Here is a 13,451-nt window from a genome sequence, read left to right on the forward strand (position 1 = left end):
TGCAAAATGTAATCCAACTGTACACATCAAATAGCCATAACCCTTTTGGGTGATTTTTGGACAAAAATTTTACATCACTTTGACTCGATCAACATCGATTATTTTACACGTAGGTTTGAATGGGCGAAGCTCCCAGATAAGAGGATAAGAGAGGGATAAAGAGACAGAGGAGCATCAAAAAGCGCGTCGGAGTTTCACGTTGTTTGATTTGTTTTGGCAGCCGGAGCGGGCGCTGCTTTTAATAATCTTCAAGCTCAACGCGAGCGCGCCGAAAACCGCGCAGCCTTGCCGAATCACCTGCATAATTCGCGATTTTCAGGCGGAAAAATCAAAGTTCGATGGCCCCGCGCGGCAACGGTCGTCGAGAACTATGGGCCTGATCCCGCGGTGAGCTTGCACGAGAAAAATGGGCCGGGGGAGGGGGGGATTTCTGAAAGGAGGCTCAAAACATGTTTACCGAACGCGTTCGGCGATTCTTCGGATTTGGGGTAGCATTCGAGTTTCCGATTCGAAGATTGCGGTCGTTGAATTTTATTCTCGCGCCGTGGCTGTTGGCTGTTCCGCATGGAAACCTTTCGTCTTGCAGACGCAGATGAAAACAGAAGACCAGTTTTTTCCGAAAGGAGACACAGCTGGAAGAGGAGGATCTAGAGGTTCGAGTGTCGCGCAGGACTAAATATATTCTCAGTTGGCAAGATTTTTAGCAAGTTTTGCGACTTGCTGCCAACCGTAGCCAACAAACTTCGGGCCAGAAACTATTAACGTGCCTATATACGGAGAGCATACGGACACTTTGAAATGAGCGGAGCTCTTATGGCCCAAAAGGGCAGCCAACCGTCTGACACAAGAAAAGTTACTGTCAATCTTCAAAATTCAATATCAAACCAAGATGGCTAAGAATGTTTATGAAGTAGCTTTCTTTCGCCAAAAAAGCAGGTTTATAGAAAAAAAAGAAGAAAAAGAAAAAAAAAATACAGGCGACGGGTATAACAAGTAAAATAATAAATCACTCTGGATAATTCGAACTCACAGGTTAGCTGCCTTTTTGGGCTCTAAAAGCTCCATGACGTAACCTTAAAATTACCAACATGCCCGAACTCTTCCTGAATAGATACTACTATCTAGGAACTACTATTTTTGACTCGTCCATGAAATCCCCTAGATGTATAAGGAAACTAATAGCGCATAAATTGTTTCAAAAATGGTTAGAAATAACAATTCCTCCTTGCAAAATGTAGTCCAACTAATGACACTCCTCGTCTCTCGCTCGCCATTAAAGTTGGGCAACTTCTGGAAGTCATATTTACGAGAGGAAGTTGGTCGGGAATTGGATCCGTTAAGCGAAAGGATTAGCTCCGGATTACACTGAAAAAAAATTCTCGGTGTTTTTACCAAGGTCCGTTGGTACCTTTACCATCTCACTTTTTTTACCAATTATTGATCATTTTACCAAGACAGACTGGTAAGCTTACCTAAAAACCGGTATTTTTACTGTTTTTTTCAGGTAAGAATACCACTTTTATTGGTAATCAATTCCCAGTAACTTTGCCATATTATCTCGGTAATTCTACCACAGTCGATGAAAAATATTGGCGTTTTTACCTAGGTCCAGTAAAATTACCGAGAGAGTTCAATAATTTTACCGAGATTTCTGGGTAAAATTATCGATTCCATAAATGGTAATTTTACCAAGAAAAAACTGGGATCAAATAGAACCCTGAATTCTTGGTAATTTTACCCTTTTCTTGGTAAATACACCGAGATTTTTTTTTCAGTGCTTCCTGCAAAATGTAGTCCAACTAATGACACTCCTCGTCTCTCGCTCGCCGTTAAAGTTGGGCAACTTGTGGAAGTCATATTTACGAGAGGAAGTTGCTCGGGAATTGGATCCGTTAAGCGAAAGGATTAGCTCCGGATTAGAGCGGAGGCCACCGATGCAACGATGAGCTTTGACGAGGCGATAGCTTCCACCCGGGGCCCGCTTAAAAGCTCCGTTTTCAGTGGGCGGAGAGAGCCGGAGCTTTCGTCCTTCGCATCAACGCTAATGATCCCATCGGCAGCGTCGATAATGCGATAACTTCGGTGACCGCCGTCCGAGAGGGGGTGGAACCAAGAGGTCGTCGTTGTGTTTAGGTTCGGACTTCGAGTACGCGGAGAAAAAAACTTTTAGGGGCGGAGTTAAGAGGATTCGGCTCATGGATGTCATAAACGGGGGAAAAAGATTAAGATCTTTTTAAAGGAAAAAAGTATCGGGCTATACAGCCATACCGTCCGTTCCGGGCTCGGAGGCCGAAAGTTCCGGGTGCTGGAGCCGTGGCTTTGACTGCTCCGGCTGCTACGCCCGGAACTTTCGGTCTCTGAACCCGGAACGCGGACGGTATGTCTAAATAGCCCGTAAGTACAGCTCTAACGATCGGAGTTTTTTTTCAGTGCACTGCCGTAATAGCGAAGAGAGCAGTAAAAGTATTTCTGTATGAGCCATGGTTGACACATGCAGTGGCGTGGCGTGCTTTGCGATATATCGATTGATCTACCATTTGAACCTATGAAAAAAGATCGATTATCAGGGTGTTCGCAGCGAACACCTTAGTAATCGATTCTTTACCATAGCCTCAAATGGCGAGATATCGATATTCGATCATTCACGCCACACCACTGAGCACATGCCTTCATGTGTCTCGAGGTTCATCCCGGCATGCACTTACTGCTCTCCTCGGTATCACGGCAGTGCAGTTTGAAAGTTTTTCGTAATAATTTGATTAACTCTCGACTTCGGTTTCCACCAATAGGAAGCAACCTACGCTGAGAGAGGTGGTTCGGGATTAAAGCCCTTTTTCTACTGAGGCAGATATTCAAATTTTTAAAAAAACGTTGGAATAATGATTTTGGGGAAAATTTCTCGGTTGTTAAATGCGTCCAGCCTCGAAGAATAGTTTTCCGTCGAAAACTCAATTTCTGAAAATTCGGCGGTTAAGCAACTCCCTTTTTCGCATAACCCGTCCAAATTGGGAATTTCACTTCATAATCCAGCAAAAATTTAGGAGAGAAACTTCTCTGCTTTCCCGCGGAGGAGAAAATCTTTACATCTTCGAAAAAAAAGAGAGGGAAAGATAATCAATTTTAAATTACTTTTGGAAAAAATACAAATCCTAACTTTCAATCAAACTCAAGTCCAGCAGCCCAGAAAGTATTTTTCGAGGTAAAAGCGAGCTTTTCGTGGAAATTCGTTGTTGATTAAAACGATTTCCTCGGGTGAGCTTTCTTTTGTTCTTTTCATTCGACTGTTCACTTGATCGGAATCGGATCGATTCTATCAGAGAGGAATCTCCCCAGATTAAATTACTTCCTGGAAATGAGGTTTTCAGGTCTGGAACCACGTGGAGCTTTTAGACAGGGGAACGCTTCCGACTGAAATTTCACTGCTGAATGTTCGAAGATAGCCTCTTTTACTACTAATAAAATTCAACTTTGAATTAGGTTCAAAATTATTTCCAAATTAATCGTTATTTAATTGTGTTATGGTGTTTAAGAGTTTGCTCTTCTCTGATGGATGCATCTGTGTAAAAATTTTCACGTACTTAAAAGAGAAAAAAAACACAGTGAAAAAAGTTCATGATTTATCTTACAGGAGATATATATTGCTGAGTTAACGTTCATGTGATTGGATGTCATCACACTGCAAACTTCTTTATGTTTGTAAGTCATTGCTTTTTTAAAAATTTCTTTTACACAATCGCTTTTTTCAGGAAGAAACATGCAATAAGAATCCTTGATACGTTTCCCCCAGAGATGAAGACTGGTATTCAGCAGTCGCGTGGCGTGAATGATCGATTATCGATATTTCCCCTTTTGAGCTGTGATAAGAATCGATTATCGATTATCGCTTCGAACACCCTAATAATCGATCCTTTTACATAAGTTTAAATGGTAGATCAATCGATATATCGCAAACCACGCCACGCCACTGGTATTTAGCAATTCGAGACCAATGGTACCTAATTACTTGAAGATGTTCAAAAGGATTCTTCTAAGCATAATAACAAGAAATTTATACTTGAAAAAGTTTTCTTTTCTTCTTCTTCTTCTTCTTTTTTTTTTTTTTTTTGGAGGACTAAATGAGGAAAGTTAACAATATGAATTTTTCCCCCTTCTGATAAGAGACTCTGGAGAGAAATAATTTTAACTACGAGAAAATATGCTGCCAAATGAGACATTAAATAGTGGTTTGATTTTAGATATATTTTGTTTTGAAACATGTGCGATTCGGCAGATTCGGCTCTTTGACTCTGATCGAAACGTATACATTTTCGCGAAAGACAACTCGGCAGATGCGCAAAGGAGAGAAAAAATCTACTGAAAATAAGGATCAAGCGAAGATGCGAACGGGGGAGGAGGTGGAGGGATGAAGATTTTCCGCGGGTTCTGTTCCGATCCTCCCCAACAATATGTATGTGCTCAAAACTCTTGAATTATACAAGAATTTGAGACGCAAGGCGGCAATGTTGTCGAATCTTTCGTAAATTCGCCGAATGTTATGGGTTGACTGGAAATTTCTGCAAATTTGTATTTCTTACACAGCCGGCAACGCCGAAAATGGCCAAGCTGTTATACACCGGGTGATAGGATGAACCCGTGGCGGACGGTATATATTTTTGGGAGAGCAAGAGCAAACTTTCCGATCCAGAGATGGTGGCGGTTGCCAAATTGGTCGGTCAAAAAACTGAAGAATTTAGAGCAAATTAGTTTGAAAATGGGTGTTTCAAACCCAATTCTCATTTTACAGACAGTTCCCCGGAAGAAAATGTGGGGTTCCATTTGAGCGCTGCGAAACTGCCCCTTATAATTCTTGTTTTTAACTCGAAACAAGATCGCGGATTTTCAACTGAAAATTGCTCAGATTTTCATTTGGATTAATTGCAAAACCAGCAAAATTTTGAACATTAATTAAGGGTCAGTTTTAGGTAAAGAAAATAAAAACTGAGTCGATTTTGTAACCACCTAGAAAACGACGAAATGAATGGCGATCGACAGAATTCACCGAGCCTCATCAAAAAAAGATTAATTTCTTCTCAGTTTGTGAGCAGAAAACTAAGCAACATCCTAATTTGAAATTTCTTGGGTATGTTCTTTAGATTTCAGGAAATTCACAGAAAGTTGCAGAATGTTCAGTTCTTTCATTTTTGGATGAAAAAAAGACACACCAGGAAGGCGAATCGATGAATTTTGGCAGAGCTCCAGAAATTCTCTTGATAATCAAAATAATGGGGTTTGTAAAAAGACAGACTTATAAACTTGAAGGGTTCCAATACATGAGCATGAAATTTAAAAGTCAATTGGCCCTAATTAATTAGGGGTCGCCGACAGTGGCGGGGCGCGAATGATCGGTTATCGACATTTCCCCATTTGAAGCTATGGTAAAGAATCGATTATTAAGGTGTTCGTTGCGATCTTCCTGTTTATCGATCTTTTTTCGTAGGTTTAAAAGGCAGATCAATCGATACATCGATAAACACTGCCGTGCTAAGGAAGAACGCCGTATGAACATTCGAGAGTTGCCAAATTTTTCTAGATAAAACATGCATTTTTGACGACATTCATGCACATTTTTCTTTGCAATTTTCAGAAATTTTAGATTAAATTGCGCATAAAATTGTCTGAAAATTTTGGGGGGAAACGTTCACAAGTTTACCAGGAAATTCGTGTTTTATCTAAGGAAATTTGGCAACGCCTGAAGGTTCATACGGCGTTTTTCCTTAGTACGGCAGAACATGCCACGCCAAAAATCGCGAATCGCGTCTAACTGACACGAAATATTTCCACGAGGTACAAAGTTAAGTAACTTTCAAATAAAATAATTCGAATTTTAATGGCAGTATGGCAAGGGACAATACAACTTAAGGTAAAGCCTCGGGAAATGTGTACACTGTACTCACCAGAGGGGCATCGAGTGTATTTTTTCTGAGAAAATGACACCCACCAGCATCGGCCTGCCGAGGCTGTTCCAGTTGTTATTTCCCGAGCTTTAAAGGTCAAAGGTCATCCCCGATATCCCCAACTTCCCCGCGCCTCCAGTTTAGTCTTTATACGCGGGGTTGAGTGGGGTTCAGGGTGGAATTGTGAAAAGGCAGGGGTTCTATTTTTGTCCGAGCTGTGACACTCGGCGGAACATGATCACCGTTTAACAACCCTGGTGCAAAAATAGGGTGATTCTATATTCTCGGGACCGAACGAGCTATTTAATAACTTGAGCGACTAAACTTAAGACTAATTGCATTTCTTAAATCGCGATTTTGAAACCAAGCCATTAAAATATCGACGGTTACACTGTGAAGATGGTGCCTCGTTTTAAATAATTAAAGGAGAATTTTAATTAATCGAAATCAATCTTTACTTCCGTCATATTAAAAGAATAATCTTCTTACTGCGTTATTAGTAGAACTATGATATAAGTTAGTCTTACAAAAGTTTCGTTTTAATGTTCCATTTCTTGGCATCACCGGCTAGACTCTCACTCTAAACTTTGTACACAGCTCCCACATGATGAGCTAAGAGTTATAAACATGTGGGGTAAAATCTACCCTTAAAGGAGTAAGAGGGAAATAAACTCTTCCTGCAAAGTTAACTTTTACGGAGCGTATTTCACTCCTCATTCGAATCAATCGAGTTTTTTGAGGGCAAAACAGGCACCGGTGTGAAATTCACTCTGGATATCATCCGAGATTTCGCCAGTGTAGTACAAACATCGCAGTCTAAAAGTTTCTTCAAGGGATAGAACCCTTGTCAACTCCTGAAATAAATGTGAAAAGAGATCTACAATCATAAATGCAACAACACTGAGCAAAAATAGAAAGAACGTTGAAAAAACCAAAAAATCTGGTACCTTCTCCGGCATGTTGGCGGCTTTTATATATCACTCCAACGAATGATGAGCAAGCCCGTACACAGCGAGAAAGTTTGTTATGCACTAGTACACGGTATCATGGCGACGAACACTGTAAAAAAAAACTAACGCGTCGATATCAACCAATGAAACACAGGGAACGCGACCGAGTTTTGGTCGAACCGCCTAGTTTCCAATTCGCGTAAGAACCAAAAACTTGTACACCAAAACCTCTCAACTTCAACTGAAATCTTCTTGAGATGGGTGCTTTTTCATCGTCCCAGAGGTATTGGTTTTGCACAAGTTTTAGGTGCTCTGGCTCAGTGACAATTTTCGGAGATTGGCAGCACTGTTTTTCCCAATTTTCAACCCATTTTAAATAATCGATTCCAGGCGAAGCGTCACTTCAATAAATATCGATTTTAATACATGCATTTAAATGGGAGAAATACAATGTTGCCAATTTATAAAAATGCCACTGCTGGCGCGAATTGTAAACTAGACGGTTCGAATTTCTTTCCACTCTTGAGGGCGGACCACGAAGTCACTCCGTACAGAGAATGATGCACATTAAACGAAGCAAAAACTACTCCATTCTGCGATAAAATACCGGAATTACGTGAATTACGTCACGCATTAGAGAAAAAATTCGGTTATCAATACTGAATTACAATTGAAATAGCGAGCCTATGGATAACTCCGACTCAGCGGCATATTTAAAGAGACGATAATTGAAAACGGAAGTTTAACCGTAGCAATTGATGCGTTATTCGTTGACTCGTTATAGGGTGAGAGATATGATTCGACCTCGGTTTAACAAGTGATCGATTTATGTGAAAAAAAATTCGACGGCTCTTATCGAGGAGGAACATTACTGCCTTACAAAAATAACGAGTAATTGGGTAGTAAACACCCGGAGTGAGTGCAAGAGTATGCACTTTTCTCAATTACATCAAGATGACGTACTTCGAAATCCAGGTATCTCGATTTGCAAAGTTGCATATTTGCATCGTATTTATCAAAAGAGTACCAAAGCGATTACAGTGTTTTCAAACTCATGCAACTCTTTCTTTACTTTAAAAAATCCTCAAAATAGGTATATTTGGATAACGATGAAGATGCACAGTTTTTCGAAATTGCAATCGCATTGGTTCCCTTCTACTAAATGCGATTCATTTCTTGTGGCATTTTATTTAATTTTTTTAAGGAAGATAAAATGGTAAATATAATTTGCCGAGAATCCTTGATGATTTTTCTTCATTCTATGCGGAATATTACAAGAAAAGGTCTATCGACTGCGTTAATTTGAATTTTCTTTGAAAAGAAAAAAAAATAAAGTAGAGATTTTGAAACGTCGTGTCGTGATGGAGATGAGTGCTTTACAACTTTCGCCATCGATTAGCTCAACCGGCTCCGAGTGTTTTCTAGGATTACTTAACTGCAAAGTCGAAACGTCGGCAAATTGCCGAAGATGGATCAGCTCTGATGTTGATTTGGAATTACCTCCGTCTAAGTTGCCGTTTATCATGTTAAAATCACCTATACTAAATACTGTTCACAGAGAAAAGCACTGCGTTTTCGCTAAATGTTTCTACAGATTGACTGCAAAAATCCCGATAAGCCGGTAATAATTAAACGTGTATCATCTAGCGAGTGCCGCGCGATATAGGTTAAAGGGTCTCGACTACTGCGCATGGATAGCGGACGAAGAGATTTGGAAAAATTACAGGGACCTAAGTTGTGCACGCAACAAAAAAAGAAAAAATGAGAGCAAAATATTGATCTACTACTCCATGATAGATTTCTTTAGGGGTTGTATATCACGGCCCTGGCGGACCCCTTTATTCTCCAATTGCATTAATATAAAGGTTGAAGGGTCCTCTCCTGCACGACCTAATTGTGAGACACTTTTAAGGAAAGAGTTGCACAGATTTGGATTATTTATACACCTTGAGTAGTCAGGATCCTGATAAGTTTATCTAGACCTTTCACTTTGGCATTATTGTCATGGAGTCTAAGTGTAAAAAATTCAATCCATTCATTTCAAACATACAATCCTGCGTGTATAATGTGCAAACTAAAATGAAATGTAAAGGTTAAAAAATACAACTCCTATGTGCACAGCTTTATTGCAGCATAAGCTGAAGAGTTAAGGTTAAAGGATCGCTAAAGTTGACAAGCCATTATTTTATTTAAGAGAAAACTCATGTAAAAAAAATTGCCGCAGAAGTTTAGAAATAGTTACGCATTGAAAACTCACTTTACACCGAATGCATTCAATTTGTTTTTATTTTTTGCACCTTGAGTTATAAAGGATTCTAATTGGTTTGTAACGACCTTTCACCTTAGCATCGGTCTCGCGGGGTCTAAAGGTTAAAGGGCCTCACATTGATTGTCAGCGTGTAATTGGTTAGGATAAACGTACAAAAACCATTCGAAAAAAACTGACAATCAGAGGTTTTAGAGAATGATTGCCCTAAGCGGGGTCTTTTTTTAGCAGGCGATCAAAAAATGTGTTCGTTTATTGGGTTCTCTGCAGTTGTATTGCGGGTTGAAAGCTCTAAATCGCGGGTTTCATACCGTTTCAAACTCGATATTACATGTTTTTCGGTGGGTGTCATACGTCTATCGGACTGGAGATTTTCGGAGGCTTGGAAGGCCACAGCCAGAGAGAGAATTTTGATAATTCTGATCTCCCAGGTTGGCATTACAGATTTTCTCCAATTTAGATACATTAGAAATAATCGATTTTGGGTAAAAAAAAGGCTGTGCCGATAAATATCGATAGTTTAACATACATTTAAATGGAGGAAATCCAGTTTTGCCAACCGCGGGAAGGAGACCCGGCCGCGATGCACTGATCGAGTGCAGCCTTCCTGCATTTTGAGAAACTAGGTCAAACCCAAACATGGCTGCCCAACCCCGACCGTCAGCTGTTCGAAACTCCATCTTCTCAGCGACGTCTGAGGGGATGAAAAAAGACGCCAAAGCACAAATTTTCGACATCTCAAACAGGGCTTTTCTACATTCGATCGGAGAAGAGAACCTCTATTAATTGAGAAGTCTGCTCATATATCTCTTCAAATTATAGAGAACGCAGAATAAACTGCGCTTCGACTCCGTTCTACAGTTTTTTCTATTTTTTTAACTCTTTAACCAGGCGTTTTGGCATGAAACTTTTGGGAAATGTATTTCTTGATAGTCATATGAAAATCATTCGAAATTACACGTGCCGGGAAAAAGTTAGGTTTTCCCGCTAAAATGAAATAAAAAAGGGAAGTCCAAGGTACAGAAATCAGAGACACTGGGTTTTATAATTTTACCTCTGATGCGTCAAAAAAAGAAAAAAAATGTAAATGTTCTCTGGTTGGACATTTTAAAGGGTACTAGAGTGCAGTTCGTTTTGGACTTCGCACTTGACTAAAAATGAATAATCTCGGATAGACTTTCTCTTCAATAAATCAAGGGGTTGATGTTGCAAAACTATGCCGGGTCGATTGAATGAGACCAGGACTACAATGTGGAACTTGCCGATAAGGAGCTTACTCTTTTAAAATCTCTTTTTACTCTTCCCAATATCTTGGATATTTATTCTGAATACAATTCTGAATACAATAAGGATACGTGGTAAAAAAGACTGTGACTCAATCCGAGGCTAAAATCGATACCCTCAAAGTTTCAAAACGAGTAAAAACCTGGAGGGACTTGGATGCAAGTGTCAGGGTGCACCTCCAACGAATAAAACGTATCAAGTTTAGAACATCGAATGCTCGAGGTTAGGCTGTCGTGTCGAGCGGCGGTCGGGTATCTAGATAGGGATTCCATCGCAGATACGTGGTTCTTGCACAGCGGTGCGGGAAGCCCCTCACCTAATCAAATCAGAGCATGCCGTCCTGCAAAAAGCGCGTAAATCGAACGGAAACCCTACGTATTTGAATGCAAAGGATGGTCGCACGTATTCACGCATGTATTTACGTGTCTACACCTACACACTTGGGAGCTTTTTGCTTAGCGTGGATGCGCTTGATGCACCAGAGACAAGGTATATTTGAATTACATCCTGCAATACGGACCCACTATTAAAGGTTCTCCCGTAAAAGCACGTATCTGCATAGGAAAACTAATGGGCATGCAGGTTGTTTCTAAAATGAGCCAGAAATGGTGGTTCCTTATTGCAAAATGTACACTGGAAAAAAGTGGCTTGGATCTACGGTCCAGACTCTTAAAAACATTGACAAGAAAAAATACTCTTGATTCAATCGGAATTTTTGCTTGAATCAAAAGGAAATCCGCCTAAATCAAGAGGCTCGGCCCTTCGGTTCAAGGAAAAATCGGATTGATTCAAGAGTATTTTTTCTTATCAATGTTACTAAGAGTCTGGACTCTAGATCCAAGCCACTTTTATTTCCAGTGTAATCCATTTTTTGAGACCCCGCATTGCTATCTTCTCTGTGGTGTGATAGTTACCTCGGGGAATCAACTCTCAAGATTCGCCAAATTATGACGCATGGCCCACAAGTTGAGCAAATGGTCTAACAATCCTAACCTAATTTGCAAAAACTCGTTTGCAAAGTGCTCGCCGCGACATTCACCAGTTATCTATAGGCGAATTTTATTTCGTTTTTTGCTTTAAATGTTGCTGATGCATCATAATTAGGCAAAAAAATAACATTGATCTCCGAGTTTAGCTTATGTTTCGCCCGATCATATTTTTTGGATTGTTGGTGTGGGGTCTCTGAAATTAACTGTCTCTGGGCACAACCTTACTTTTACTTCGAGAAAACTTAGGTTAGAAGCTTTTTTCACGGATCTAAGTCTACATGGACCATTGGACGCCCAATAAATGATGGAAAATTAGAACTACCGCGCGGAGACTTAGGTTGCACGGACCAAGCTTCGGTTTACATGGGACACCGAAATTTTCTGTCATAGAAATCAAACTTCGGTTCAGACAACCGAAGTCGTTGGTAAAAAATACAAATCTTACTCGAGTTGTCATGGAAACCCAAATTTGGTTTCCGTGACTGAAAAATTTCAGTTACTCGGATCGAAAAACTTGATGTTCTGTGTGAGCCCCCACAACTTAACTTTATTCCGGGTAAACTAAGTTAGAAGCTTTTGTCACGAACTTTAGTATAAATGAGTAAACACTCGAGATAGTAATTGAAAATTGAAACTCCCGATTTGAAATAGGAACTAGTAAAATGGCAAAGTTCAGAATATTTTCAAAGTTCTCGATGCTGTCCTTGTACTGGTTCGCCAAGACAAAATTATGCGGTAAAAGGTCAAAACATAATATTTCGACCGTCATTATTGGAAAAAGCCTAAATTATCTATATTTTTCGGGGTTGTTTCTGAATTTTCTGTGCGTTTTATAAATTTTCCCTATCTAATCAAATTCTAGGTGTTTTTCCAGTCGCTAGGGCCCTAGAGGGGGCTGCGAGGTTATGGCTCGCCAAATCACGGGAAACTATCGAAACTTGGGGAAATATCGAAGATATTTCCGGGTGTTCGACTCATGAACTTTGTGATTTTCCTGCGTCTGTTAGAGGATCATTGGGAAAAGATTTTCCCGAGGCGAAGGCGATTCAAACCACTCATCATCGCTGCTGCAGAGCCGAGCTCTTCCATCTCCAAGATTAATTTTTCAATTTTTATTTATAGCCAACCCGTGCGGGGCCGGAAATCTCTCGAGGACACTTTAATCCAAAAAACACTCGACGGCGGCACAGATAACCAATTCGGGATGAGGCGTTATCGAGAAGACACAAGACAAGAGTGGAAAGAAATCGGGATTTTGGATCGCACCTCGAAAACGCGAACTCGAAGGGGGCACTCACCACGAACACTGGTCCGGATTCCGGAGATCGGGAGGGAGCGGGGGGGCGGAACGACCGGGGGGGAGCGAAATTGGTGTTTTTTGTTTGAGAGCCGAACCGGGGGGTCTTCGAGACAGCGGAGCCGATGCGAGCGACACGAACCGTCCAAAGTTCAACTCTGCATTGAAAATAAAGCTTGCGCCAGAGGCGCGCTCGCGGAGGGGCGGGGGGCTCGGGATCGGAGTCAGGGATGCCGCGTGGTGGGGGGCGTCTGACGTCATAATGCGTCATCGTATCGCCCTCCCGGCCCCGCCCCTCCCTCGGCGCGCGCCCCTCCCCGGACCCGGCCAAGTGCATTCGCCAATATTTACAGCTCATGCGCTCCGGGGCCGCGGGAAATCCGATAAATTTTACATTTTCACCGACGGACCGAATCAATACGTTACGAGTTAATCCGGATTTTAATGACCGGTTCCGTTCGCCCCCCCCCCCCCCCGCCACGGTCCGTCTTCTCCGGCGCCCTTTCGCCCTTTTGTGGTTCTCGCATCGGGGCGCACCGTCTGCGAGGTTGGGATTGGTCCTGGGGACTCTGAGGGGCGCCGCTGCCATTTTCCGGAATTAATTCCGAATTTCGGAACTTTTCGAATAATCGGAACTTTTCCCGGAATCTTCAAAATTCCTGGTTTGGAATTTTTCGGAATTTTCGCGGAATTCCGGGTTTTTTTATCCTTTGAAACGATTTTTTTTTTTCA

At 41.2% G+C, this 13,451-nt stretch overlaps 1 protein-coding gene across 8 annotated transcripts in view; it reads right to left on the reverse strand.

Moving 5' to 3' along the window:
* Nucleotides 1-13,451, reverse strand: part of Atpalpha (sodium/potassium-transporting ATPase subunit alpha) — a 161,382-nt gene that overhangs the window by 86,270 nt on the left and 61,661 nt on the right. The window contains exons 1-2 of one of the 8 annotated variants that reach the window (XM_072303452.1): nt 12,721-12,881; nt 6,881-6,992 (exon numbers count right to left, since the gene is read on the reverse strand). The exons of 2 other annotated variants lie outside the window; for them this stretch is intronic. In XM_072303452.1, the coding sequence (XP_072159553.1) occupies nt 6,881-6,892 (12 nt within the window). In that variant the 5' untranslated portion in view covers nt 6,893-6,992; nt 12,721-12,881. Of the gene's footprint in view, nt 1-6,880; nt 7,006-12,688; nt 12,882-13,451 lie in introns of those variants that run through there. 5 more of the 8 variants (XM_072303456.1, XM_072303454.1, XM_072303453.1 and 2 more) reach the window with 5 other exon arrangements.

Source organism: Bemisia tabaci, chromosome 8 (genome assembly GCF_918797505.1).
Source record: "Bemisia tabaci chromosome 8, PGI_BMITA_v3".
NCBI lineage: Eukaryota > Metazoa > Arthropoda > Insecta > Hemiptera > Aleyrodidae > Bemisia > Bemisia tabaci.